Source organism: Mycena indigotica, assembly GCF_014461135.1.
Source record: "Mycena indigotica strain 171206Taipei chromosome Unknown Mind.scaff0014, whole genome shotgun sequence".
Taxonomy (NCBI): Eukaryota; Fungi; Basidiomycota; class Agaricomycetes; order Agaricales; family Mycenaceae; genus Mycena; species Mycena indigotica.
Genome location: NW_023503013.1, coordinates 108,043 through 134,704, shown reverse-complemented (window position 1 = coordinate 134,704; position 26,662 = coordinate 108,043). Strand labels below are relative to the sequence as shown.

The window sequence follows — 26,662 nt, the reverse complement described above, 5'->3', positions numbered from 1 at the left end:
TGTGAGAGTCAACAACTACAACTAGTCAGCGTCAAAGATGTGTTAACCGGACATGTGACGCGGCGCGGCCTGTTGACCGACGCCACGACATCGACTGACGTCGGTCGTGTCTTGGACACGGACCAGAGGCGGGACACGGGATTCAGTTTGGGGGGTGGTGGAATTTGTTGGTGTGTTTATCGCCTTTTATTGTTGTGCTGTGTGCAATCAAACTCTAAAACTAAAATGTAGATTGCTCCATGGTGCTTATGACCCTTGACTTTTACCCTTCACCTACCAACTCTGTTATCAGACTGCAGGCCCTCCATGGAGCGGTTGGATCGAAACCACAGGCGACGCCTTGATTATCTTTGAAGCTGCCAAACGCAACCTCATTCCACGAGTAACTCGTCGTCTTGTCGACAACGAACGAAGCATGATCATGAGCGGGAGCGTGTTCGTCTTCAATGAAGAGGAGTCCGGTATCAAGCGGTGGACGGATGGGTGCTACTGGTCACCCAGCCGAATACTTGGTAAACATGGCTTCGATATTGCTTAGGTTCAAGTTGATGGGGTTTGCAAAGGAAATTTTCTGCTCTACCGCGAGACGGACAAGAAAGGCGCATCGCACGGCTCGAAAAAGCGGAAGCAGGAAGAGTTGGACTCGGAGGAAGGGGAGGGAGAGATGGAGGGAGAAAGTCTCAGTCGCCCAAAGAACCAAGTTGTTCATGGCGTTGACCGCAACGAAGAACGGAAACTCATGGGAAGTCTTACCAACAGCGTCAAATTCAAGAAGGATGGGCTCATGAAAAAGGTTCGTCGCTGTCCATCCCAAATATTCGTCGACTGGAACTTGGCTAGACATTGTCCATGACAATCAACGGCTCTACCCATCACCTAATTTCGTACTACAAGATTGCGGACGTTACAGCAGGGCGTCTCCGTACACCTTCAACATTGCCAGAGTTTGTTTCTCTGGAGATCAGTCCGGTCTTTCTCGATAAAGCCAACTTTCGATGTCCCCCCAAAATGGAGCTAGATCCCGATGGCCACCCACGGTATAGAGGTGAGGCGGACGAGGTACTTGCGCAGGGGATGGACCTTGGCCTGGGTATTAGCGCCGCCCCAATACGCGTTTCACGGTCTACCAGTAATGGTAAGGGAAGAAATAACATCATCAAAGGCAAGGCACGCGACCTGGATGAGCAAGATGTTAAGCCCTCAAATCGCAGTCTTACTTCGAGACGTCATATCCCAGCTCATGAACCTAGATCTCCCCCTACATCCCGAATAGGGACCTCAAGAAAGCGGGAACTGCATCGCGATGAGAGCTTATCTCCGACTCCAACAAGTTCCACCCTAAAGCGTGCTAAAGTGGAGAGTGTCGATGTGTCACCCCTCCGTGTTTTCATCCCTTCCACTCCAGCAACTCAACCGTCTCCTTCATCTGTGAAACCTCCTCCGATAATAACCCCACAGACCAATCAAATCAGTGTTAGCACGGCTATGCAAGCAACTCCGACGTCCAGCAACTCGATGAGCTCAAGCTCACTTGCGGCGGCGGCGGCTGCATATACCCAGGAAGCTTCCCAACAAATACGAGTCAAACAGTCGCAAAGCCTCTCAGATCTAGCTGGCCCGACCCCCCAGACTCAGATGCGTTCCCTCCCATCTATGGTGTACTACCCCCCGTCCGACGATAGCCCGTCTTACTATCCGTCACAAACCATCTCCACGCTTATTCCTACCCCCAATTCATGGTCAACTGAAATGCCCACTTCGTGGTCGCGACAGTTGCAGCATGAACATTCCTTGGCATCTTATCACACGCCTTTCTCCCCGGCCTCCGCATCTTCGCTTAACGCGGCCCTCGTACCTGGTCCTCCCAAGTCATCGTCAGCGCCCTCTCATGTCCGATATCAAGATGATGACCAGTATAGATAACTTTTTCTCTCGGGTTCCGACTTGGGTCCATTCGTTCTTTGCCATATGCATTCTCAACTGTATTGCCTCTTGCCATCCGCGTATTTGCTATCACTGTTGTGTAATTTACTGTACATATTCGGTTTTCGTTGGCTGCTTTTTCTCGTAAAACTCAGCTCAGGGGTCTACACGTGATCACATATTCACGAAATCAGACTTAGATGTTGCTTGGATGCAACCATGGCAGATTCGACTTGTTCGTCGGACTCTAATATTCCTTCCCTTCGCTGTAGCGACCTTCCTCATAGGCAAACTTCCGCAGTTAAACAACACAGACACCCAGCCTCGGCCTACACCGTTTATTGTCGCAAGACCGGACATTCCCCTTGACTTCGATCCGTTGTCAATTGCAGCCCGAGCCTCTGCACAGCGTGCCTTGGACTCGCTTCTTTCAAAGCAATCCAGCACTCTCAACGAGGCTATTGCCCGATACACGCTTAAAACGCGACGTCCACCACCGCCCAATTACTCGGAGTGGTTCAACTTTGCGAAGAATAGCAGCTGCCTCATCGATAATTATGACCAAATTCATCGAGACTTCGAACCCTTCTATCAGCTTGCGAAAAAGCACCCGAAGTGGTTCAGGGAGGCGGTTGACCAAGGCAGTGAACTGGTATGTTTACAATGTCGCAACCAGCCTGCACCCATCAATTAAACCCACAATCAGTTCCTCCGGGAAACGCAAGACCTTAGACCGAAGCGTCAAGCAGCATATGGGCTCGCCGCCATAGCTTTCAAGGACAAGAAACTTGTTCTGCCCCCATATCAACCAACTACCTATGCAAAAGATATTCCGCAACACTTGTTCAAGGTAGGGAGTCCTTCGTATACTCAGAAATCTGCTCGAACTCCCCAGATAACCTCGTTAATGCCTGACTTGACGTTTCTCCTCAATGGACGCGATGAGCCGCGCGTAGTTTTCGATACACGCCAACCTGGCGCCCTTGAAAAAATCGATCCAAGCGCAGACCTCATGCCATTCCACCTCACTCCTTCACCGACCGGTCCATTCTTTCGGAATCAACCCGGATGTAATGTTAGCAGTCGTGGACATGGTTTCGTCCATGATGACAGTGAACTTGTGTCCTTCCTCACTTCAAGCGCCAGCTCGGATTTCACGACTTCATTATGGCCCTTGTTCAGTATGGCAAAATTAACTTGCTTCGCGGATATCCTGTTTCCTGGTCAGGTGCTTGTGCTAATCGATGCCATGGCCCAACCTCATATTTCACTTAGTATTACTACCGCATGTCCCGTTGGTCGCCGAAAATCGGTGCAAACGATATCCCTTGGGCGGACAAGAAACCCATTCTTTGTGAGCCTTTTTTTACAGTCTTTTTGTTCTAATTCGTCACAGATTGGCGCGGTGGCTCCACTGGTGGTCGTATTCTTTCAACACCCACAACTTCCAATCACCATTCTTTCCCTCGGTTCCGCCTCCTCAAGTTAGCCAGCAATCACTCCGATATAATGGACATCAAGATGACGGGCTTCGCCCAGGAATACTGCAAAACTGAAGATGGTTGTCGCTTCAGCCCTATTATCATAGAATATTCAATATTTGGGCCAAAGGCGTCGAGAAGAGACGTGCTGGGATACAAATATCTATTTGACATCGACGGGAACACGTTTAGTGGTCGATTTCTAGGATTGCTACGATCCGGCTCCCTCGTTTTCAAGGTACTGCAACCTCGATCGCGTCGGCGCTTTTTTAGTAAAAAGTCTACAGGCAACGGTCTATCAGGAATTCTTCAACGACTGGATTCGTCCATATGAACACTTTATTCCGGTTAAATATGACCTCTCCGACCTGGTCCACAAGCTGCAATGGGCAATAGACCATGAACAAGAGGCTCGTCGCATACAGGAGACTGGCAAGCTCTTTGCGGACAAGGTCATGACGGATGCTCAAAACGATTGCTACATGTCTCTCCTGCTTTTGGAGTGGGCTCGGCTGTACAACTACGAGGCAACATCCCTCTAAAGTGGGCCAGAACAGAACGCAGGATGTTAATAGGTCGGCTGCTTGTTTTAATGCCTTTTTCTTCGCGCGCATTGAGTATCTCCGTCAGGAACATTAGCCGGTGTTTTCCTGTTATACCAGGAGCACGTCCGTGGTAATCACATCCTATCAAGTTTGTAGTTGAATTACCGACTCACCGCAATTGTTCAAACGAATGCGGATCCGAAGCATATGGTACCTCCAAATCACGACTTTATTCAACCACTTATCATCCCCATATTTCGCCTCCTCTTCCACGAGCTTTCATTTCTCTCTGTCGAATGGAACATAGTAAACTGTCTAGTTTGAACCACTTGAGCTTCTGGTTCGTGACTTTAGTCATCAAATCTTGAAGCCCGACCTGATCATATCAAAGTTTTCTTTTTGTCTTGTGTGGGTGCAAATTGCCGTATGGCGAAGACTTTTTTGTGTGCTTGATCATCTAACCGGCAAACGCTGATCACTTCACACACCGACTCATTGTCCTTTCACCCAAGCGACCTCTTGATCGCCTTGAGGCTCTACGTTTTTGCTATTTCGAGGCATTCTCAAACAATTGTAAGAGTCATTACCCCGATTGGTCGCAAACATATAAAAGTCGGCCAACGTTCCTGCAACCTCCAACGAACCCCCCCTTCCCCACTAATAATCAATATCATGGACGCTTTTACTTCCCTCATCCCCACCAAGATGGACGAATCTACTATTCCCCCCACCAACGACGACAGCAGCACGGGAAGCAGCGGTAGCTGTGTCGTATGCCAAACCGACGACCAAACTTCACTCGTCAACGACGACAGTGGTTCAGGCAGCAGCGGTAGTTGCATCATTGCTTGATCAATAGTACGAGTCGCTCTTGGCTTTGGTACTACAAACACTGATATACCTATTAGAAAACCTATCAACAACAGTTCTGTGCCCTTGGCGGCGCCAGCTTACTTTATAACATTCGGCTTCGTTCCACGAGATTCACGGGTTTTGACGCATTTTACGATTAACTGTTTACGCCAAAGAGAAAGAACATAGTTAAAATACGCATGATTATATAAAATCGCATTCGTGTTGAATTCAGCATGAGGAATTTGATTGGTGGTTCTAGCGACCAATGGTGTCTTTCCTAACAGACGATTCAGATACGCCTCGCTCCAACACGTCTAACTTGAGTTCTAGCCAACCCAGGACATCTTCGATCTTGCGCGGAATACCCAGAGCGTCCTTGGTGAAGAATTGGAGATGGGTTCGCAGCAGATCTTGCAGAGCTTTGATTGAGACAAAGTCGTCTAGCCAGGGAAGCTTGTTTTCCTCCCGACCAGCAAATAGCGACGACTCCAGGACCACGCGAGCAAGCCTGCTGTGCTCATCTTTCCCCGAGATAGTCAATCCACGAAGAGCCTCGACAAAGGACCGTTGGTTGTCAACGTGGGGAGGGTCTTGCACGAACACCCCACGCATAATGTTGTTAGCAAAGGTTTTGACCGGCTCGTAAGGCAGATCATTAGCAGTTTGCGCTGCAGCACAGCGTTGCATGAATTCTATGGCAATTGCGAATCGCGCTTGGTCCATTCGCCGCTCCAGCCTGCCGCCCAATTTGATAGCCTGTTCGACAACCTCCATGGTCGCATGTCTCCATTCGCTATAACCGTCCTTAGTCCGGATGGTAAACGTAGGGAGCACCGGCATGGGCTCGAGTGCAAGTCCCTTCATAGGGAATGGCGAAATTACTCCATGGACAGCGCCCATGAGCTCCAAGCTATCCTGGACGGCGTAGATAGCCCGTTTGAATGCTGAGGCAACACTGACTTTCTCGTGCAGAACTAGTTGCTTCTCGAGTTCTTGTAGATTGGCTTTGGCTTCCGAGTCTTGCGGTGCGTAGGTCGCTTCATACGCATTAAGAATATGGGTCTTGAGTAATGCGATCACCGACACAGCAAATGGCGCAACGGGAATAACTGAGAGTGTCGCAGCGTTGAATCGGGGTCTGCTGTGAAAGCGTACATCTGGCGAAGAGGGTCCAGGGAAAAGCATTGCCAGCTTCCACATTGCCTTGCTTACTTCAGCGAGCCATTCTGCCCGCCCAGTAATCAGTCGATCAGTTACAAGCTCCCAAAGACGTGTGATATCACAATCTCGCAAAACACGTTCAACAGCGTCGTCGTTTTTGCGGTGGTTGATGTAATCGATTGTGGCATCGGTGACACGCTGAACGACGTGGATGTCCAGCTCCTTGTTTTTGTCGAACCAGGGAAGTAGGATACTTAAGACGATGTCCACATGGGTAACTTCTCGCCTGGGGTTTTTGATAGCCTTTTGAACGTTGTCAGAAAAAGTGGTAAGCACGCTGCCGACCATGTCACTGTCGAAGGTATTTGGCACTGATGGTCTAATCGTTTCGCAGGTGAGCTCGAATTCGTATGGCATTTGACTGGCCTCAGCAGTCACACGGAGGAATGAATGTAGTATTCTGTATTGGACCTAATTCTATATCATCAACAGTGCACTGGCACAAGCGACATGACAGAATAAACCTTGTTCCAGGACAACGGCATCTGCTGGATGATTCGCCCCACTTGAACGATCCAGTCCGCAATGTCGTCTGGGCAAGGGCTTTTGACCAGCATTTCGAGGTTTTGTTCTCCGTCGAGCCCAGTGGGAATCACATGACGCCAGACGTAGGATTTATGGAGCGAGAGCATAGATACAAGGGTTGCCTTGCATTCCTCATAGTTGCTTTTCATCTCGAAAGAAGGTCGAGGCTGTAGTAATTGTGCAATCTTTTCGACATAGCCGTTGAGAGCACAAAGATCGTTCCAATTCGCAAGAGCAGTAATAGATGGCAGGTAGTGGGCAACATTCACTGATGAACTTGGGAGACATTGAAGACCCTGTAGAATGCAGTCAAGTACCAGTCAAATAGTAAAAGGAATATCCTGCCTGGAAGTACGATAGAGGCTGTTCAATAGTTGGCAGACGAGGCTTCTCCCACAGTTGCTGCTCTGTTGCATGTTTAGGCGCCTGCTCTACATCGACAAGTTCTATCGAGGCACTACGTCGGTGCCAGAATCGCCTTTTTTCGCCCATTGGATGATTCTGGTCTGACTCTTGCTCTCCCATTTCTGCGACCATACCCAAGCACCAGATAGCTTTGAGACATACAACCTGTCTTCGCAGCTTAACCTGGGTCTCGAGTAAGCCACTTTCACAGCTAGCAAGGAGGTGCTCGATCCGGGAGCCGAGCTGAACTTGAGGATCCTTTAACAGTCCGACGATCAGGTTGTCGTACTTCCTCCGGCGACCGAAATTCGAGCCCCATATGGCATTCGGAATGCCTTCCACGAATGGCTCGAGCTCGTCATCATCGGCCAATGATTTCATCGTCCACGCCAACGCCCGCTTGTCGCGTGCCTCTCGAGGGTCTGAGCGCACGGTTGCTGTACTCATCATCGCATCAACCATTGAGTGTGAATGGGGAGAGTCCGCATGATTGCTGGGCGAAATTCCGTGTTGCTCAAGCATACGGAAAAAATACCTCCGCGCACTCCATAGAATGGTGGAGAGCGGTGTCTGGTAAGGGCAATCAAACTGGATGAGAGGAAGCACTGTCATTGTCCCATAGATGATGACCACGATAGCAAGGAGGGTGGCAGCGACAAAAGCCAACAGGTTGCTGACTAACAACAGGAAGGCGACAAGACCACCCAAGAAAAATAGCAGGGACATGTGAAGCAGCAATGGGATGACTCCGACAAAGGCGTGCATACGGAACCTAGCGCTCGTTAATGAATACAGGTCGTATTTTCGACAATGCAAACCGTTGAATGCCGTAGTAAAGGTAGGCAAATATCCGTGCTCGTTTTACTGGAGAAGGCAGCATCTCTGTTCGGTTGAGAAAGTCTCTTGCCCATTGATCAACTAAGGTCGCAGTGAGAGCACTCGCCAAACTAAGACCAAGTGCAATGAACCACAGAGCATTACAAATGACTGCGGCGGTCGGGGGAGGTCCAGGCAGTCGCGGCGGGTCATTGAGCAACGAGATATTGAATGGGGTGCCTGGATTTTGCAATGAGAAGAGGGCAATCTGAACAAGCGGTTCTGGAGTTCGATCAAGAAGCTTATAGCTCTCGACGATAAACGCGCTTAAAATGGCGGAGAAGAGACCGGCCTGTTCAAGTTCAAGTTGGGATTGATGGCGACTGAGCACAATCCACGTACAAAAATAAGGAGCCCATTCATATTATTGCGCCAACCATCCACAAGTGCTTTGTCGTACTTCTCAGCTTCCGAAATGTAGACGGACCAAATTTGAGCGCAAGGTTCATCACCTGGTGTCACTTGGTTAGCTCAACGATTCCCCTCGCAAGGAAATCCACCTGGCGTATCGATAGATGGTCCAAGTCCTTGCTGCTTCGCCATGTTTCGCCGCTAGAAGAGAAAGAGACAGTTGGGTCATCATTGTTGAATTCAAGCTTGTGGCATTGAATCATTGACATCTGTGCATAGCCACTGTAAGTCTGTATTCAAGAACCAACGTTCGACACCAAAATTACCCAATCTAGCTATATAGTCCACTTATGGGAGGCCAAAAAGAGTACTAGTAACCTTTGGGTTGCCAATGTATAATGTAATCGCAAACGCGGCATTCACAAGTCCTCCCATCAGTAGCGTCGCACTACTCAGGGCCCAAGACTCCGGGTGTCACCAGGCAAGTGCACAGAGACAAAAAAGACCAAGCGCAAGTCATGGCAACTGCGCACACATGTTAGCTAGCGGGGCGGTAGTCGGTGATAGGCACCATACAAATCGGTGGAGTGGCAGCAGGTCCAGCTCTTGAAGCTGCCACAGTCCCAAGACCAACTGAGGTAACAAGACATGCGATTGAATGATTGAACCCCGGTGCTATAGACGCATCGCTCAAATGCTTTTGAAAGTTGGCAGCTTCTCAACGCAACTAATGCCGCACTCACCAATCCAGTGACGGTAGCGAGTGTCTTGGTCGCCACTGATTCGTAGAGCATAGAGGGTTTGACGAACAGAATCAAGCCGATGGTAATATCTGCCAATCCCTTCCCAAAAACAAGCATGCGTGTCATGGTGTGAAGGAGACCGTCTCTAAGTGTCTCGAAACTAACTCCTTGAACGGTGCATTTCTATTGGAAGTAAATATTCTAGCAAGTAAAACCACCTTGGCATGTGGTTTCATTTAACCACTGTGACTCCATTGTACTAAAGGCCCGCGTTCCGAGCTCTAAATTTAGATCAACAAACGCTCCGACTTGGGGTACAGCAGTGGCAGCGTCGCCAGTAAACAGAGAGCTAGAGAAAGTAGATGTCGACGGATGTGCGCTGTTGCTTCCACCAGTTAGGAGAAGATGGCCCAGTTTTACATCGACTCGGCTGATCAAGCCAGCGACTTGTTGCCCACTGAATGAATATGCAGATAGCTTGAGCTCCTCCGAGAACCTGACCCATAAACTGTTAAATTTATCCTCATAAACAATGAAAATGACGGACACCTGCAGGACACTTTGTGTTTCTGGTGACATTCGCATTTCTCCAGCCTCTGTGGCACAGAATTCAGCCCAAGAAGCGATAACTCGCCCTTGTAACGGTGTGGGACTATAGTGTATTCTCGGTAGTCGTTTGAACCCCTTGGCGAACTCTTTTGCACCTTCTAAACACAGCTCTCGCGTTTGAGCGCGTAATAACCGGATTCGTTCACGTGTACCTCTCCCGTCGAGGATCTGAGCCTGGGTGTCCAAAGTATCCCGGTACTCCAGCTCCCGATAGAAGGCCAGGGCAATAGCAGCGAAACCAAATGCAATCACATAAGCTGTGGTCCGCAAATTCATATCTGGCGTCATACCCTCTGAAGAGAGCACAACCTGAACATCATTGTCTAGAACAGCGTCAATCCGTTCCGTCAGAAGAGCGAGTGCAGATTGAAGCATGGTAAGAGCAGTAAGGAATTTAAGCACCGCTCCTTCAGCCAAAGGTTCGAGTCGAGGATAATCTAATCATTTTTACGTAAATGCAATTGTACAAAGCAATGACGAACACATACATACCGCCAGCGATAGTTTCAGAAAGTTGCCTCGAAAGGTTTGTGACATGGTAAAGGACTAGCAAATCCATATTCAAATGGTCGGCGCAGAAAGAAGGTGCATACAGGGGCGAACTGACGTCCACAATACAGAGGAGTTGGTACTTTTGGAGGTTTTCTCGAGGGAGGTTAGAAAAGCATCCAATGGTGGCGGTACGGGTCCGGTGAGAAGCATTTGGTCGTGTGGGGTTCTACTTTGGTTTAATATTCTCCGCGATTGAACGAAAAATTGACCTTACAGCAAGAGCGGTGTCCTATTTGTGGCGGATACGATTGTCTCAGTCATCTGCAAATTTTTGTTAGCAGCAACCAAGTTAAAGTATGACCAAAGGTTGCATTCCAGATACCCCGCCCATTGCGTTGCGTCCTCTCCATTGAATCCAACTACATGCCAATGTGGGGCCAGGGCACGAATATGCGCTAAGTAAGCGCTTGCCCAGGGTCGTGATGGACCAACAAAATCAACTAAGTAGTATAACATTTTGAGATGACAGCGATCGAGGAACTTGAAGTATCCACTCACTTTGTTCTATAACGTCCAGCAGGTAACAAGATGCTGCATTCTCCGCTGAAGGCTGCAGGAGGGTTCCGGCCTCCCATGCCAACTTCAAAGCTTCATCGCGGAGAGCTCGGTATATTAGCTGCCGCCTAATACCGCAAGATAGCAGTACATCACATGGCGCAGAAGCGAAGAATTCGTGGTCATTGAAAGATGTAGGCCGTGGACCATCACCAAGCACGAGAGGATGGAACGAGGCCAAAGACGACACACACATCAAACAAAGGGCAAGCACCCGTGAATGCAGTGGTAGCAGATGCAACTGGTAACAGACGGCACGGATGTCGTTCTTTATGCTGGTTGCTGCAATCAGAGGGTGGTTGATTTGTGGGAGGTATTTAAGAGCTGATTGCAATTGTTTTAGCCAAGTGGGTGCTGTCATTGTTGCCACGCACCGTCAAAACAATGAGAAACGAAGTCTGGTGTCAGTTCTGGGCGGTCGACTGAGCCACGGAAAGCAGGACTGGATTCTGGAACTAGAATTCCTGGCGAACTCTGCGATGCAGCGTGGGTTTTCCTAGGCCGCCCACGAGGAATGGCAGTTGTTGTACAGCTGCAATACAAGCTTAAGAGGGGAGGTGGTAGTACCACTCGTCCACACACATTACGTTCTTTTCGACACTGAGATCTTGTTGAACACATCGAACCACAAGACAGTCAAAAGACTGACCATCTTGGACACGGTGCGCCATTGGGCTATAAACGCGTAAGCTTGTTTGAGACAGAGCTGTTGATTTCACCTGAGGATGGCATAATACACGTCGAGCCTAGACATCTTTATTACCCATTCCATGAGGGGACCGGTCGCCAGCTTTTACCTTGCATGCGTCGCATGCGGGAGGTTTCTTACGTTTCTCTATGGAGGACGAGGACATGGTGGAAGGGTCAGAGAAGGGAGGGCGCACAGCTTTCCGCAGATTCAAGATCGACTTTTACGAAAGTTTGGTGGTCGATGAGCTTGGGAGTTGGAAGGTTGACATGATCGGAGAAGCTTACCATAATAGGTTTATGACGACATGACCTGTTGGTCAGCTCATTTTTTTGCTCGACTGAGTTTCTTCCTGGGAGGATTTGCAAATGACCGACAGCCCTCACGGTGCCTGGTCGGCATAATCGCCCACTTCCACTCAGATTTCAGTTATGCATGTCAATGTCCTGATGCAAAGAGGTGATATGTGGCATAAAATGTAGGTACCAGTACAATATGCTAAGGAAGTCGCCAGTCAAGAGATATCGGAGAAGGAAGGGAGTCGGAAAGGGTGATAAGTGACGAGGGAGATAGTCTAGGAAATAGATTCCATGGAGGTTTGGATCGTTCAGGAGGCCCAAGTAGGCCCATCGCATGTCGTTGAGCGATACAGCAACAACGAGCCAAATGAAACGATGAACGGCGTTGACAGCAGTGGAATGTTCGAAGAACGATGTCCGCTGTGATGTTAACAACAGCACAACCAGAAAGTGATGTTGACACTAGCGTTCTGTCAAGACTTGGTTGAATCGTCGAATCCATGGAGGAGTAGATTTGGTTGACGGGTAGCAATGTGATCATGGACCAGAATCAAGTCTTTCGCCTCGCGCCAACACTCGTATTACCCCTGGGCCACCAGCCGAACCAACAATGCCTTCGAGAGCAATAGCTGCAGCAGGTCTCTCGACGAGGTTTCCTGCGCCTTTGGTAACATGATTGCTACCTCCGCTGCCAGGACGACGCTTGGTTTGGGTTGCTGGGCGAGAGGGGACGGTATTGTGAATGTTACCCACATTCGGCACGGAAGGCGGAACTGGAAGGAGTTTGATGCCGGCACGTGTGGCCCAGTGAGAAACAAGTGAACCTGCCGCGCGAGGTTCATGCTTGCTAACCGTGGCATCAGCAGTCGCAATGATGGGCGCAGTAGCATCTGGGGCCAAGACCGCCAGACGAACAATAGGGACATCGGTAGTTGAAACCATCTTTTCTGCTTCATTGATTTCCCAACGGGCACAACAGATTGTACGCCGCACCCACTCTTGGGCATCGTCAGAGTCTTCAGGGAGAATAGCATTCCAGGGAACAAAGGCGGCGTCTTGTTGGACACGAATACGTGGGTTCTGGCCAACTTGTGCTTCCAGAATGCGTGAAGCGGCCCGGGCACGCTGAGCAATGGGAGAAGTCCCTTTCTTCAATAGATCAAGTGTGTTCAGAGCTTTCGATCAAATAAATGAGTTGATAACAAAATGGGTTCGGTTCGCATGCATACCTTCAAGTGGTACAATGACAATCTCTGAATGCCCTTCACGGCACCAACGCTTGACTTGATGGAGGGCATGAACAAGCACACTAGCATCGACGACCACAACATTCGCATCTTTCTCCTTCCCATCCACCAGCGAGAGACGATCAATGGAGGGAGTGTCGTGATTCGGCTCGGGAAGGGTGAAGACACCTGCATGCTTTTTGCGTTTGGAAATGGTTTGAGTGGTCATTGCACTGGCTGTCTGTTGCTGCTGAGAAATGCGCTTCTTTGGAAATGGTTGAGTAGCGTTGGGAGATGAGCTACGCCAGTTACGGGACGCAGCCGACTTTTCCAATTGCTCGACTTGATGGTTCAGGAATGCGGCCCCGAGAGCGCGAGACATTGCCTGAACACAGTTGAGTCGAGCCTTCAGTTAGCCGAGAGACCCAACTAACTCACTTTCTTGTCTGCCATGAGAAGAATGATAGTATGTTGGCTCAGGATAATGTGTGTGTGTCCTCCGTTTTGCGTTGGGCCGAAAGAATATTGTGCGAGAATAATACAAAGTTGAGAGTGGGTGGCAAGATTGGTGTGTGCGTGTGACCACAGAGGCAGTGATCATGAGCTGCCCCACTGCTAATTCTGTCATACAGCGAGCATAACTAGTTCCACGAGTGCTCCAAGTTATAATTGCCGCACGACGTAGTACAATCCACCAAAGTCTTTTCGAGAGTTTTAGATTGGGTGTTCAGACTTAGAAGACTCGCACTGCGAGATTTGAGCCCGTTTAAGTACCGTCCGCGACTCGGAGCTTGAGCTATCGTCCAGTGTTTGTTCCTTGTGACGTTAGAAAGGAAGACATGCTCACCACTTGGTTGCGACTTGGACAATATTGAAGTTATGAAAACTCTTATCGGCAGTGCTATGCTTGTAGCTACAAAAGATTCTACGGGGCCCATCTCCCTCTCTACTATCGTGTGCCCCAGAGCCTTTATTTTGCTCCGTGAAGTTAGCTGTTGTTGATTTTGGCGATGCAGCTTATCAACAACATCACGTTCAATGCCTGCTCCAACCCCCAAGGGCATCCGCTCCCACTTGACACAGCGCATACCTACGCCCCCCATAGCATGCTTGCGTAGATACCTAAACCATAAATCGATCACGACTGGATCTGCGTCGAAGGCTTTGATCCCTCGCCGGTGGACCTTTCTCTCAAAGTTCTCCTGCGATTTTTTGGCTGCGAATGGCCCACGAATAACAGTCCAAAGCGACCGCTGGGTTGGGAGAGAGTATGCCCGCGAGCAAGGGATTCCCAATGAGTAGGCAGCATGAGTTGCGAAGTGCACGAAGAGGTCCATGTTGAGGATGTCATGCGACCTGAATTGGATTTGAGCAACGGGAACGCCACGGGTTCGAGGATGGCGAAAAGGCCGGTGAATGCTCCGTCCATGAACAATGGTCGACGCATATTCAACCTCAGAGAATTCCTCTGGTAAAGGACCCCGGAGAGGAAGTTGTTGTGTTGGGAAACCGGTCGGAAGGGTTTGCAATGTGGTTCGTGCCCTGCAGTGAAATGAGAGTAGATCTAAGTTGACCGCAATATCCTACTGAATGCCAAAGAGTTCTCTAGAGTTACTGGCTATTCTACAAATAAATTAGTGTGGTCGTTAACAAAGGCTGATAGAATACTTTTCCGGTCCCAGGATGGAGGCACAAGGAAGCGTCGAATGTTCAGACTCGAGCGCACTAGACGATAAATCAGCTTAGAGACTTTACGCGCGAAGTTCTACAAACTGTAGTGTTTCTATTTCAGGAATATCGGGAGAATTTATTAGAGCATCAACCTCGCTATGGGACGGTTCATTAGGAGGATGCTATGTTATTCAGGGAGCTCGTGCCTCAACACGTTCGGGTCGGTCTGCCTACAACAATAATTAATGGAAAAATCTACAGAGAAAGCAGCGCGCACTGTTGCTTTTCGAGCTCAAGCAAACGTTGAATACTTGGGTCACTACGATGAGTTGGGATTAAAAAGCGGCTTTTGAGGTGGAGAGAGAGTTACACAGTAGAGCCAGCGGCATATGTACGAGAAAGTCGCGATGGTGTCAACACAAGCCGATGAGCGAGTCGGAGAAGAAACATGACATTATGTAACGGCGCACGTGCAAATCGACGATGGCAGAATACTCCACCAACGAAAGTGTCCTCTGCTTCCATGGGCCTCTCATCTACGCTGCAAAAATTCTCAAGGTGCAAGAAGGCGACGCCGAAAGGCCCGATGCAATTACTGGAAAGCCTGGTGCACAGTACTTTGTGCATTATAAAGGATGGAAGACAACGTGAGTTGTTTGAAAACCACTCATCTAGGGTTTAAGCCCTTGAACCAAGGTGGGATGAATGGGTTCCAACGGACAGACTTTTGAAAGACAATGAAGTCAACCGTATCAAACAAAAGGAGCTCAAACAGCAACAAACAGCGAAGGAGCGTCCTCCAACCAAAGCATCTACTTCAGGCAACGCAACTGGCTCAACAGCGGGCGCAAGCACCAATACCAACACTGGAACACGTTCCGGTACACGAAAGGATCTTGGAACGCGTGGAACCAAACGAGGGCGCGATGAGGTAGGAATATACTAGTATAACATGAGATTCAACTTGACTGCTCATATCCTAAGGTGGAGGGAACTAAGAAACCCGACATGCGTCTCAACGTCCCGGAGCAGCTCAAGGCCAAACTTGTCGATGACTGGGAAGCAGTCACAAAAAACGCTCTCGTTAGTTTTATGCATTGCCGATTTACTCTTTTGACCTTTTGCAGCTTGTTACCTTACCCTGTAAACCGACTGTGGAACAGCTCTTGACCGAATTTGAAACCCATCTGAGGAATACGAATCCATCTCAGTACGCCTTGGCCTCCTAGTTCGCGGCTTGAATTTATAGTGTTCTAGTCTCAAAGACTCTGCCTCACTTTCCGCTGCTGTTATCGCCGGGCTCAAAACCTATTTCGACAAGGCTCTTGGCAATTGTCTGTTGTATCGCGAGGAACGTCCGCAGTTTGGAGACATTCGTATCCAGTATATCACTGGGCAACATGTTAAACAAGCTGCTGAGATGAGCCAAATCTATGGAGCAGAACATCTTCTGCGAATGCTAGGTGGGTCAGGGTCCGGTTCTCACTTTTTCAACTTACTCTGTCAGTTACGATGCCTTCGATGATTGCACAATCAACCCTCGACTCTGAATCAACAGATATAGTGCGAGACTATGTCAATGAACTGTTCGTCTGGATGCTACAGGAGGAAGCTCGACTCTTCCAGCCAGAATATCGCGAATATGCTAGCCCAGCTTATCAAAATGTAGCGAAAAGCTGATAGAATTCTTCCTTTGACTCGTTGTACAAATGTAATTATTTCCATGGTTGTGGTGTCAATTTGGTGGTTGGTTGATACGTCCTGTCACCGCGTGACACGTTATCCCCAGCCTAAATTTTTCCATGTTGACTCGCGCATGGCGACGCGCGGCAGCAGTTCAAGGATGCGGCCGTGGGTCTATGGAGGGGCGATGCTATGCCGCCACTGCAATGGCCGTGCGACGGAACGACATACAAGCCTTTCTGGACCGGCCTTTACCACTCACGGTCCTTCCTACCCCCCTTCCTCATAACTTTCGTTCCGTACAAAACGACATCTGGTTCAGCGACTCAGAAACGCAGGAGCTAATGGCCATCATGGACGCATGTTTACACAATCTCTACGACGTTCCGCGGGCTAAAACAATCTTCGATCGCCTCCAAGCTGCTCAAAGTGTTGCTATAGACAGCCGGGTCGTCAACGCCATGCTCGAAGCCTACCTAAAAATGGCTTCTCAGAGTGACACCGAATATTGGATCAAGGCTTTATGGGACCTGTTCGATTCTTTCCTGGAACCCAGCAATTCTGCTTACGCCATCGCATTGCTCACTGTCCACCGCTTCCCTAACCATTCACACCTCGGGATTACCTCCCTTCTTAGTCAAATGGTCCGCAATAGCGTGCCCATCCTCTTCGTTGTTTCTGATCGTGTACTGGCCGATGAAGTCGAGGCCGCAGAGCTCGTCACTCGACTTTCCAAGTCAGCAATCGACCTCAATTTACCATCGGTAGTAGCAGAGCTCTCCCAAGCTCAGACCACCGCTACTGCTACTGTTGAAGAAGATATGGTTCCCGAGGCTCGCCCTGTCATCAAAGACTCTGATAAAACTGTTCCTTTCAATCTTTTTACCCTTCGGAAACACCTGACGAGTACTGCTCTTGCTCGTCGTGTCATTCCTACCGATATGAATGCACGTCAAAAGTTGCTCGAAGATAGCGTGTTCGATGCTGCCAAAGAGCGTCTAGCGCGTCAGAGTGAACTGTTTGAGCGTTTTAACCTGCAAAGTAATGTCCTCCAGCAGCCTGATCTCCAACGTTGGATGTGGCAATGGCATCTTCTTCTGACAGTGGGTCCCTTTAGTCCCAATATCTTACTAGAGACTGACAATCTGAAATTCAGGATCGACTTCAGCGTGAAATCACGGAAATTGAGCGAACGGAAGCATTGCGGGCTCCGGGTCTATCGCAATATACCTCTCGCCGAATGTCAGACCTTGCGCCCTACCTCTCTACCGTCAAACCAGATCGCCTCAGTCTCATCACCATTGTCGAGCTCATGCGACTCCAAGGCACTGGTGGCATCGCCGAAGGGATGAAGACAACCCGTGCACTGGTTAGCATCGGAAAAGCCGTAGAAAGCGAATATAAATCCAGCATTTGTCGACGAAACCAGATTGACATTCCGATATCCAACGCACCTTTGGATAGCTTCACGAATATGGGCTATAAACATTTACAACAAAGGCGTGTTCTGGCAGCCAAGTTTTCTTTGGACAATGAAGGCTGGTCTGCACCGTGGACTCAAACGATTCGCAGTCAAGTTGGCTCAGTGCTGGTCGAATGTCTATTAGATGTTGCTCGCGTCACCCGAACGGCGGTCAATAAAATTACTGGCGAGTCTGTGTAGGTGTTATCTTCAACAATAACAACAGCACTGTCGCTCACTCATTGCAGTCAAGAAGAGCAACCTGCGTTTTATCAAGGCTACGAGTACCAACGTGGCCAAAAGCTCGGTGTGCTAAGACTCAACCCAATCGTTGCAGATAGACTGGCCAAAGATCCAATGCCGCTCCATCCTCGACATCTCCCCATGCTCGTGCGACCCAAGCCATGGATAGACTTCAACGATGGTGGTTACCTCAACTCAAAGAGTATGTCGCCGATTGTTCTTTCTTAGCCAGAGAGGTTAATGCCATCATTTATGTTTAGGTAACGCTATGCGATTCAAAGACTCGGTTGAGCAACGATCTTACCTCAAGTATGCGGCCGAGAATGGGCACGTAGAGCTTGTTTTCCAAGGATTAGACGTCCTTGGGAGCACACCATGGCGAATCAATAGACGCATATTTGACGTTGTGCTCGAAGTCTGGAATTCGGGGAAACGATTAGGGAAGATGCCTCCTGAGGTTTACGATGAACCTGAACCTGAACCATTTGATGGCGATGAGACGGATCTGGCTCAACGCAACATCCATTTGGTGCGCCAACGCATGTTTAACCAAGCCAAAGCGGCGAATCACAGTGATCGATGCAGCGTCAACTACAAGATCGAGATTTCACGCTCCTTCCTTAACGATGTATTCTACCTTCCTCACAACGTCGACTTCCGCGGACGCGCATACCCAATCCCTCCTCATTTGAATCATATTGGAGACGATCTCTCACGTGGGCTGCTCATGTTCGCAGACAAAAAGCCGCTTGGTGAACGTGGCTTTCGCTGGCTCAAAATTCATCTGTCTAATGTTTATGGCTTCGACAAGGCCAATTTCGACGATCGCGTCAAGTTCACAGAAGATCATCTTGATGACATCTATGACTCGGCATTGAATCCACTCACTGGTCGAGCTTGGTGGCAGAAGGCGGACGATCCGTGGCAATGTCTTGCCACGTGCGTAGAGCTCCATGCTGCTATCGAAAGCGGCGATCCATTGGCTTACAATTCAGGCCTTCCAGTACATCAAGACGGGACTTGTAATGGGCTTCAGCACTATGCAGCCCTTGGTGGCGATGAACAAGGTGCCCAGCAAGTAAACCTTGTGCGAACCGATCGACCCAGTGATGTCTATTCGTTTGTTGGTGCAATGGTAGAGAAAAGTTTGGCCGAGGCTGCCGCCAAGGGCGACCCTACGGCTATTCTACTCCAAGGCAAAATAACACGCAAAGTGGTCAAGCAGACCGTCATGACCACTGTCTATGGGGTCACATTCATTGGAGCCCGCGAACAGATCGAGAAGCAGTTACGGGACGTGAAGGGGATTCCGGATGAACAAGTATGGGTTGCGGCTTCATTCTTGGCGAAAAAAGTGCTTAGTGCTATCGGCGATCTTTTTTCTGGCGCGAAAGGCATCATGAACTGGCTGAGTCTCTCTGCTCGTCTCATTTCCAAATCAATTCCTGGTGATCGTATTCCTGAGGCTTTGGGCGAACTTCAGCACAGACGGGATACTGGGCGAAAACCCAGAATCATGACGGGCTTGCCTGACGAGCATATCAAAAGGGAGCAGATGACTTCTGTTGTATGGACCACGCCCCTCGGCCTGCCCATTTGTCAACCGTATCGCAAGGTCGCTAAACGACAGATCTACACAAACCTTCAAACGGTTTACATCAGCGATCCTGCAGCACCGGCCGAAGTCAACTCGCAGAAACAGGCATCTGCTTTCCCCCCAAATTTTATTCACAGTTTGGACGCGACGCACATGATGCTAACAGCTATCGAATGCAACGTTCAAGGCCTGACATTCGCATCCGTCCACGATTCATACTGGACCCATGCTTGTAGCGTCGACGAAATGTCCAGCGTGATCAGGGCAACGTTCATTGCCTTGCATAGCTCTGACGTACTCCAAAAGTTGCGAGAAGAGGTCGGTTCTGTATCACGACTACAAACAAAAATGCTGATTCCTATCTAGTTCATGACACGGTACCGGGGTTTCCAAGTCCCCTTGTACCATCTTCGAAGCCCTACTCTCATCAAGATGTTACGTGCTGCCGGTTCGCGGATACGGGTGACGCCATCTCAAGCCAAAAGTCTTCATTCCCTACGAGACATCCTCGAAGTGACTGAGACCGATTCCGCCGTCGCAACAAAGAAGGTCTACGACCAAGACGCACTCACAGAGATGTTAGCCGATTTGGGAGACTCTTTGGATGAGAGTGATACCATGGACGAAGCCCCTGAAGCGAAGAAACCTCGACGAAGAAGGAAGAAACAAGTTTCTGACGAAGAGTTCATAGAGGACCTCGTCGATCCACTGGAAGTAAAGGCGGACAAGAAGCGGAAGGAGAAGGCACTCGCGATGACCCAACTGATGGGTAAATTTGTTGACCTGACAGATCTCCTACCTCCCCTTCCAGAAAAAGGTAGTTTTGACGTGAAAAGCATCAAAGACTCGCCATATTTCTTCTCATAGACTTACATACCTACATTACTCACCCCCCTGCATACACATATCAACACTGCATTTACTGTATCTTTAATGAACATGTACTACTCGGAGAATAAAAGGATGTTGGGTCACACTTAGTCACAACGATTCTCAAGTTGTTCGAGACGTCAAGAGTCTCTCTCTCATGGCTCCGCTTCCCTCCGCTGAGCTTGATGTGCTCCTAGGTCAAGTTCAACAGCGCCTTATTGAGAGTGGAGAATGGGATCGGTGAGCTAACGTGTGGCTTCAAATCCCTCGTCAACTTGATTGGCAGCATCAGGCTTATGCTGGCGGCGAAATTGAACGACAGTGGCTGGATTGATGACTTGCACAATCGTAGCAAGGGTACGACTCTTACGTGTCAGTTCTCATCATTTTTCTTCTGCTTTATCTAGAATCTGCGCGGGGTATGCACCCACCGGCCTTCACCAAGGTTCTAGACGAGGCACTTTCAATTGCAATCAGTATGTTTGCAATTCAGTGCTACAAATATTAATATTTAATATTTATTTCCAAGCTCACGTGCCGCTCACTGCGAAACGAGAAATTACGGCCCTTATCAAGGGCTTTCTAGACAAGCAGTTCGAGTAGCGTTACAATATGTATGGAATAATCGCCTTCCGACGACGAGGATATTTGTCACCAAACTCCTTCTTATATGCGCTATGCTTTTTCTGTGCCCAAATCAGCATCTGGCCGAAACTCACAGCAGTGAAAAGAGCGCCTGGAACAATTTAGTCATGAGAGATTTCCAAAGGGAGAATAGAGCCATTTACAGGCAGCACTGCCGCTGATGAGGAGCACTGAGCACCATGCGAGAATCTCGAAGAAGTAATTGGGCGAGGTGAGGTTGAATGGTGCGGAGAAACCATAGCCAAATGGAACAGCGCGCGTTGTGGTACCAGCAGGACGGAGAGATCGAAGGGTGAGATGTGCGCTCAAGTTGGAGAGTTCAGAAAACTTGTTTTACGCCAAATCAGTAGGAGGACTGGGGCCAAGGAAAGTTGACCGACAATGAAGAGTACCCAGCCAGCTTGCAGTAAGGGACCGTCGCGCCATGTTCCGGCGACAGCAGCCTGCGAGTATCCTGGGCGGTACAGGTCATATGCAAGGAATAAGCCAGACAAGAAGTAATAATGAGCTGAGCTAATCAAATATGAGGGCGGAATAGGATGAGTTGCCTTGCGTAACCAACTTTTTGAAGATGTTTCGGAAAGGCATCGTCGCATGAGAAAATCTATGGACACTAATCGATGTTAGCCACTATAGCGTTGGGAGCGAACAGCAATCCTTACAACAGTGTCTCCAGCTCCCGCTTTACGAAGTGAAGGAGTACCATAGCATAGACGGATCTAAACGAGGTCAGTTAAGCCAGTGAAGAGCGCTTATGATGGGCACCGACTTCTGCAAAGCGCTGTGCTGTACTTGACTTCCATAAAATAGTCGAGGGAAATGATAGATGAGCGGGTGGACAATGAGTGGACCAAGCTATTCCAGATCAAGTTTATTTGCAGCCAAAGAAAATACGAAAGACGCACATATTCTATGACGAAAACCGTGCGCCAGCTAACTTGTGCTCCGAGATCCCCCACCACAAGTTCAGCTTTGCCAGCCGGGTCGAAAAGCAACACTGATTCGTCTGCAAGGGCTTTTGACGCTTCCTGAAGTGAGAGCTTCTGACGTTCGAAGTAGAGCTAGGGAGCGAGTTGTTCATTCTTGCGAGGCCAAAAAAAGATGACAGACTGCGGGATATGTTCTCTGGATAGCGCGTTTGACGTCGCGAACGGTTGGTGGAGGCGAGGGCGGGAATGAAAAGCTGAGCGGTAGTTTCAGAGAGCGAAGAAGGGGTGTCTTCTTGCGGCCGAGGGAAATGTTGACCTGCAGCTCCGTGGGTGCCTCCATTGAACCAGTACAAGCCAACAGTTATTGAATCACGAGCCACAACGTCACACGCGAACGTCACCGTGACAATCTTCTCCTCGACGATGGGCAAGTCCCAGAAAAAACGGACGATGCGCCGCCATAACCCGGTTCGCGTACCGGATTCCCATCTTCCTAAAGGTCTTGCATCGGCAGAGGAGACCTCCTCGAAGAAAAACGCGATTCTTCCCATAATGCAAAAGGTTCGGCGCAATCCATATTCATGGCTCTTATTCGAGTAGTGCCAAGATGGAAGGGACGGACCCTGTCGAGCGAAAGTGGGCGTGCGTGGCGGTCTCCAATCTGATCCAAAACGACCCCTCGACGCGTCGACTGTTGCAAGGCAAAAACATTGTTAGCGCGCTCATCACGCGTCTGACAGATAGTGAAGAAGAGGTGGTTGTAGAGGCGATGGGAGCTTTAAGGTCTGTGCCTTTGTCTTCTGAAGGCAAAGATTTCGTAATCTACAACAGAAATTTATGCATCGACGGCGGATATGAAATCTGCGCGGAGATGTACAATAAGAATATTCTTACTCCTTTAAAAGCATTCGTGCCCAAGGTAAGAATGCAGCCCAAGCTCTTACGTCTGCTTACACACACACAGCTTGCGACTACTCTCTCCGAATACCTTGCTAAGACAAAAACTGCCCCAGAGACCCAAAAAAAACTGGTTTACGAGTTTTCCGACAATGTTATCACCGTGCTTTGGTGTCTTTCGTTAGTTATTTTGCGATCTTCGTCCACAAGCCTCTCACGATCACAAGAGAAACTTCAAATAAAGCTCTGGCAGCCATCAACGAGTTGAATCTTATCCCATTTCTGGTATCCTTTCTCGCTGCACATGACAAGATACCATTGGCCCCCGTAACTGCTGCAGGTGTGTGCACATCCATGAGACCTGTTCCAAGGGACTCAACTGTGCAGCACATTGTCTGTACGTGCTCACAGACGACAACCCGCCAGCAATCGACCAGATTCGGGTTGACGCCACTTATATTGCTTGCCTCATGTCGTTTTTGGCCCCGGATAATGACCAAAATGACCCAAAAGAGAAGGACCCCCGGACAACAACTTTGCGCGTGCTTGCGTCAGGTTTGGAGCCCTTATTGGCTCTTCACACTGTTGAACATTCATAGGAATCATCCGAAACGTTTCTCCCATACCCCCTCCATCAATCGTCTCGAATCTGGACATAGACAAAGATGTTGTGCTTCCTCAGCTCCAACGCATAATATCAGGATTTTCGATCGCCGCAGCGTCTTCCTCCGTCCTTGAGATCCTTGCTCGTCAGGTCTGCAGCCTAACTCACCACTCAGCTTTAATTCATAGTGTGTGTAGGACTCAACTCCTTCCATCCAAAATCTTTCCCTCCATCACACTCCGAAATCTGACCATCGGTCCCCAGCTGAGATCGAGCTGGAGCAGATAGAAGGAAGATTACGAACCATTCAACTCTCCTTGGAAATCTTGACTGGGGTTTGCGCTACGCTTCCAGATCCGGATCCTCCCTCTACCTCTGATGAACCCGAGGGTGAGGATGATGATTTGTTGGTCATGGATGAAGAACATGCAGACGACAGTGATATGGCCGTGGACGAAAAGGTTGCCCAGTCTCTTCCTTCATTGGTACAGCCTCTACTTGAACTTATAACACCAACAACCTTATCGTTTCCGCCTTTTGCATCACCATCACCTCATCCGCCGACGACCTCAGCTCTCAGTGCTCTACATGTGGCCGCGCTTGAATGCTTGAATAACATCTTTATCGCCCTTGCTCGTGGGGGGAGGATCGACGATATTGCTGGGGGCCAAGCTGTATGGAACTCCATCTGGGCAACTGTTGAAGCAGTCGGGACACAAAGCGGGCCTGGTCAAGAGCACAGACGAGAAATGTGGGAAATTGGTGTCGGCGTGCTATGGGGTGTTGCAAGTGTGTGCCGCCCACATATTGTATGTGACAATTAAGCATTCGATTCTGAACCTCCTTGACCCCGTTCAGGAACCCCAAACCGAGCAAGTCCGGATACTAATGGGTCTGTGTAACGATCCCAGTGCAGAAGCTGTGTTGCAAGTCAAATGCATTGGCACACTCGAGTGTCTTGCTCAGAACCCTTGTAATCTGGACGCTAACAAGTCTATCGCCGAATTCCTTCTCTCAATATTGCCAAGCAGTGGTTCGCCGTCACCTACCGGGACAGAGCCCATGCTACAGGCCGTGTCCTCACTGATCGACATTTATTCAGACGAACTTTCGCCATATGACGTTAACTTCCGTCAAGGCAATTTCCTCCGGCGTTTAACCGACAGTCTGGATGGGGTGAAGAAAGCCGTGAGAGCAATCGACCGACGCAGAGAATATAATTTGAGACGCCACGGGGAGGAAGTGAGAGATAATCTTATCGGCTTCATTGAGTACCGAAGAGGGCTAAGCCTCTGAAGTATCTATATAGCATTATTTTGATCCACACGCTGGTGAACAAAACTGCCTGACATGAAAGGGCGCCAACGAAAGCGAACGTGATTATTTAAAGTCAATTATAGGATACTGGAAGCAGACTGCACTATCCACGGCGAGCAGACCATCCGTCCCCTGTCGGTTGCAGACTCGCTCTTCGTGAGCTCTTACTCGTGTTGTTGACAGCGAGCATTGGTGCGGGTGAGTGAGAGCGGTGTCTTGCAGCATGAATTGTCATCGCAGAAAAGTCTGCTGCGAGCCCTCCGGTGCCCGTCGGTGTTGATAAATAACCCATAGAGACAGGGGCCGACCACGAAATAGGCCGGGCTACCTTTTTGGGAGCTGGCGCTTCAACTCCGTCTGGTTGCAAAAGCAGTTGCAAGGCGTAGAGACACAAAAACGCGTCATTGCCAGAATTGTGCATCAACACACCTGGAATCATGGCACCGAGCTGCGGAAATAACCCCGGGCCAGTTGCTTGTTGCGTAAAATTGGCGGCCGGATTAGGTGGCTGGCCTGTTGTTGGAGCTGGTGCGGGAAGAGACCGTAGAAGGTTTTCGAGACTGAGCGTCGAGCCTGATGAACGCCCCTTGGTATTACCGGGCGTTGATCCATGGGGGTCAACCATAGCCCCCCGATGACCGGCAGCAAACAGCGCACGCTCGAATACCGCCGTGTCCACAATAAGCATATTATGTGGAAGTCGCAACTTCATCTCCTCCATGCGTGTCAGATCTCCGTGTATCCCATGCCCAACCAGAACAAGTGTATTTGGAACCGTCTCAGAGTCTGGGCTGGAAAGACTACTGGAGACGAGTTAGTCGGGGTCCACGGAACTGCGCTCCTCCTCCTCCTACCTGATCACGGCCTGGATGATCTGTGGTAGCTTTCCCTTGGGGCATACTTGACTTTCGCCAAACTACCTCGATGGTCAGTGATTTGCGTCGATGGCACGCGTCTGCTTACAGAATATTGCCACGGATGAGTAGGGCAATGTTTGTTAACGACTTTGTCAACATAGTCGCCTACGATATAATGCCCTTTGCTTTATAGAAATTCAAACATGACCGTCGTGTTTTCGCCTCTACCTACCGGTAGTTTGCATCGGGAATAGGCGGCCAGTGACCAACACTCGAGTTGAGGTATATGATCAGTGTCAAAAGAAAGAGTAACAACGTACGCTTCAAGATGCTGTGGAAAAACATCAAAATATGTTCAGACGAATAGAAATAACATACTCCGCACCGGACTGCGGCGTATCCCCACTCCAAACAGCTTTTCTCGTTCCTCTCACTCCATTCAAAATCGATGGCCAAGAAAGTATGATCACGCGATGCCCAAAGCTGCTGGATGGCTTTCGGTTCGCCAGCGCGTACACGCAGTTTCAAAGCAGAGAGAATTGTGGCAGGCAGAGTCGAATGAAGTTTCTTATAGGTCGCATAATCAGAAACGGTTCGGAGGTGACGAGACGATGTTTCGAATGGCGTTACTTGAAGAATATTGGGGGCTTGGGGGAGGGTTTCGCCAAACCTATCTGGACAATGATTAGGAGTTCCTCGACTTCGGGAAAGCCTTACCGCGTTTTTATCATCTTCAAAAACGCGCCGATAGAAGTAAGGCGAGTAACAATGTGCTTGAGGTTAGAGTTCAGCCAGGATAAGGCAAGTTTGGTGAACGTACCGCTTTACCTGTCCAAACGTCGGTGACAGTAATGACGGGCCACGAAAATGCGACGAATTCTTCGAAACTAGAAAACAGATGCCCCCAAGACCGTTCATACCAAGCAATGTTGTGGGATTCGAAATAGCCCATATATGCGGAATAAACAGAGGCCAAGTCATACTCCCATCCGCGAGGGTCCACAAGGACGAATTCCGACATGAGTGGAAGACA

The 26,662-nt window shown here is 49.3% G+C and overlaps 10 protein-coding genes across 10 annotated transcripts; 5 read left to right on the top strand and 5 right to left on the bottom strand.

Annotated features, from left to right (window-relative positions):
* Positions 1 to 239: 239 nt before the first annotated feature.
* MIND_01292400 (uncharacterized protein) lies at positions 240 to 1,923 on the top strand (the record flags this gene model as incomplete). Its single annotated transcript, XM_037369387.1, has 4 exons — positions 240 to 242; positions 293 to 512; positions 564 to 793; positions 841 to 1,923. The coding sequence occupies 4 exons, from the start codon at positions 240 to 242 to the stop codon at positions 1,921 to 1,923; spliced, it is 1,536 nt and encodes a 511-aa protein (XP_037213885.1).
* Positions 1,924 to 2,142: 219 nt separating this feature from the next.
* On the top strand, positions 2,143 to 3,946 carry MIND_01292300 (CAP10 domain-containing protein; the record flags this gene model as incomplete). Its single annotated transcript, XM_037369386.1, has 7 exons — positions 2,143 to 2,158; positions 2,211 to 2,575; positions 2,630 to 2,773; positions 2,819 to 3,151; positions 3,199 to 3,277; positions 3,320 to 3,642; positions 3,692 to 3,946. 7 exons carry the CDS (start codon positions 2,143 to 2,145, stop codon positions 3,944 to 3,946), a joined length of 1,515 nt encoding a protein of 504 aa, XP_037213884.1.
* Positions 3,947 to 5,059: 1,113 nt separating this feature from the next.
* Positions 5,060 to 8,374, bottom strand: MIND_01292200 (uncharacterized protein; the record flags this gene model as incomplete). Its single annotated transcript, XM_037369385.1, has 6 exons — positions 5,060 to 6,436; positions 6,490 to 6,846; positions 6,896 to 7,727; positions 7,774 to 8,123; positions 8,174 to 8,283; positions 8,332 to 8,374. The coding sequence occupies 6 exons, from the start codon at positions 8,372 to 8,374 to the stop codon at positions 5,060 to 5,062; spliced, it is 3,069 nt and encodes a 1,022-aa protein (XP_037213883.1).
* Positions 8,375 to 8,630: 256 nt separating this feature from the next.
* On the bottom strand, positions 8,631 to 11,495 carry MIND_01292100 (Zn(2)-C6 fungal-type domain-containing protein; the record flags this gene model as incomplete). The annotated part of the gene is made up of 14 exons (XM_037369384.1): positions 8,631 to 8,707; positions 8,759 to 8,879; positions 8,926 to 9,092; positions 9,144 to 9,421; positions 9,473 to 9,971; positions 10,027 to 10,080; positions 10,128 to 10,252; positions 10,301 to 10,526; positions 10,585 to 10,965; positions 11,016 to 11,173; positions 11,224 to 11,241; positions 11,291 to 11,316; positions 11,361 to 11,387; positions 11,439 to 11,495. 14 exons carry the CDS (start codon positions 11,493 to 11,495, stop codon positions 8,631 to 8,633), a joined length of 2,214 nt encoding a protein of 737 aa, XP_037213882.1.
* A 670-nt stretch (positions 11,496 to 12,165) lies between these two features.
* MIND_01292000 (PINc domain-containing protein) lies at positions 12,166 to 13,415 on the bottom strand (the record flags this gene model as incomplete). The annotated part of the gene is made up of 3 exons (XM_037369383.1): positions 13,293 to 13,415; positions 12,858 to 13,239; positions 12,166 to 12,803 (listed from the first exon to the last, which is right to left on the bottom strand). The coding sequence occupies exons 1-3, from the start codon at positions 13,305 to 13,307 to the stop codon at positions 12,166 to 12,168; spliced, it is 1,035 nt and encodes a 344-aa protein (XP_037213881.1). The 5' UTR covers positions 13,308 to 13,415.
* Positions 13,416 to 15,008: 1,593 nt separating this feature from the next.
* On the top strand, positions 15,009 to 16,205 carry MIND_01291800 (MRG-domain-containing protein; the record flags this gene model as incomplete). The annotated part of the gene is made up of 6 exons (XM_037369382.1): positions 15,009 to 15,172; positions 15,222 to 15,456; positions 15,510 to 15,608; positions 15,653 to 15,735; positions 15,783 to 15,988; positions 16,033 to 16,205. The coding sequence occupies 6 exons, from the start codon at positions 15,009 to 15,011 to the stop codon at positions 16,203 to 16,205; spliced, it is 960 nt and encodes a 319-aa protein (XP_037213880.1).
* A 209-nt stretch (positions 16,206 to 16,414) lies between these two features.
* Positions 16,415 to 20,377, top strand: MIND_01291700 (DNA-directed RNA polymerase; the record flags this gene model as incomplete). Its single annotated transcript, XM_037369381.1, has 5 exons — positions 16,415 to 17,311; positions 17,365 to 17,867; positions 17,919 to 18,115; positions 18,174 to 19,828; positions 19,877 to 20,377. The coding sequence occupies 5 exons, from the start codon at positions 16,415 to 16,417 to the stop codon at positions 20,375 to 20,377; spliced, it is 3,753 nt and encodes a 1,250-aa protein (XP_037213879.1).
* Positions 20,378 to 20,985: 608 nt separating this feature from the next.
* On the bottom strand, positions 20,986 to 22,306 carry MIND_01291600 (S5A-REDUCTASE domain-containing protein; the record flags this gene model as incomplete). Its single annotated transcript, XM_037369380.1, has 8 exons — positions 22,136 to 22,306; positions 21,931 to 22,086; positions 21,795 to 21,880; positions 21,688 to 21,744; positions 21,588 to 21,638; positions 21,406 to 21,538; positions 21,169 to 21,352; positions 20,986 to 21,116 (listed from the first exon to the last, which is right to left on the bottom strand). The coding sequence occupies exons 1-8, from the start codon at positions 22,292 to 22,294 to the stop codon at positions 20,986 to 20,988; spliced, it is 957 nt and encodes a 318-aa protein (XP_037213878.1). The 5' UTR covers positions 22,295 to 22,306.
* Positions 22,307 to 22,365: 59 nt separating this feature from the next.
* MIND_01291500 (ARM repeat-containing protein) lies at positions 22,366 to 24,751 on the top strand (the record flags this gene model as incomplete). Its single annotated transcript, XM_037369379.1, has 9 exons — positions 22,366 to 22,515; positions 22,562 to 22,737; positions 22,786 to 22,873; positions 22,919 to 23,031; positions 23,079 to 23,191; positions 23,239 to 23,406; positions 23,451 to 23,605; positions 23,653 to 24,264; positions 24,314 to 24,751. Exons 1-9 carry the CDS (start codon positions 22,378 to 22,380, stop codon positions 24,749 to 24,751), a joined length of 2,001 nt encoding a protein of 666 aa, XP_037213877.1. The 5' UTR covers positions 22,366 to 22,377.
* Positions 24,752 to 24,875: 124 nt separating this feature from the next.
* MIND_01291400 (ATP-synt-DE-N domain-containing protein) lies at positions 24,876 to 26,650 on the bottom strand (the record flags this gene model as incomplete). The annotated part of the gene is made up of 6 exons (XM_037369378.1): positions 24,876 to 25,575; positions 25,627 to 25,688; positions 25,736 to 25,814; positions 25,862 to 26,299; positions 26,347 to 26,402; positions 26,450 to 26,650. The coding sequence occupies 6 exons, from the start codon at positions 26,648 to 26,650 to the stop codon at positions 24,876 to 24,878; spliced, it is 1,536 nt and encodes a 511-aa protein (XP_037213876.1).
* Positions 26,651 to 26,662: the final 12 nt, after the last annotated feature.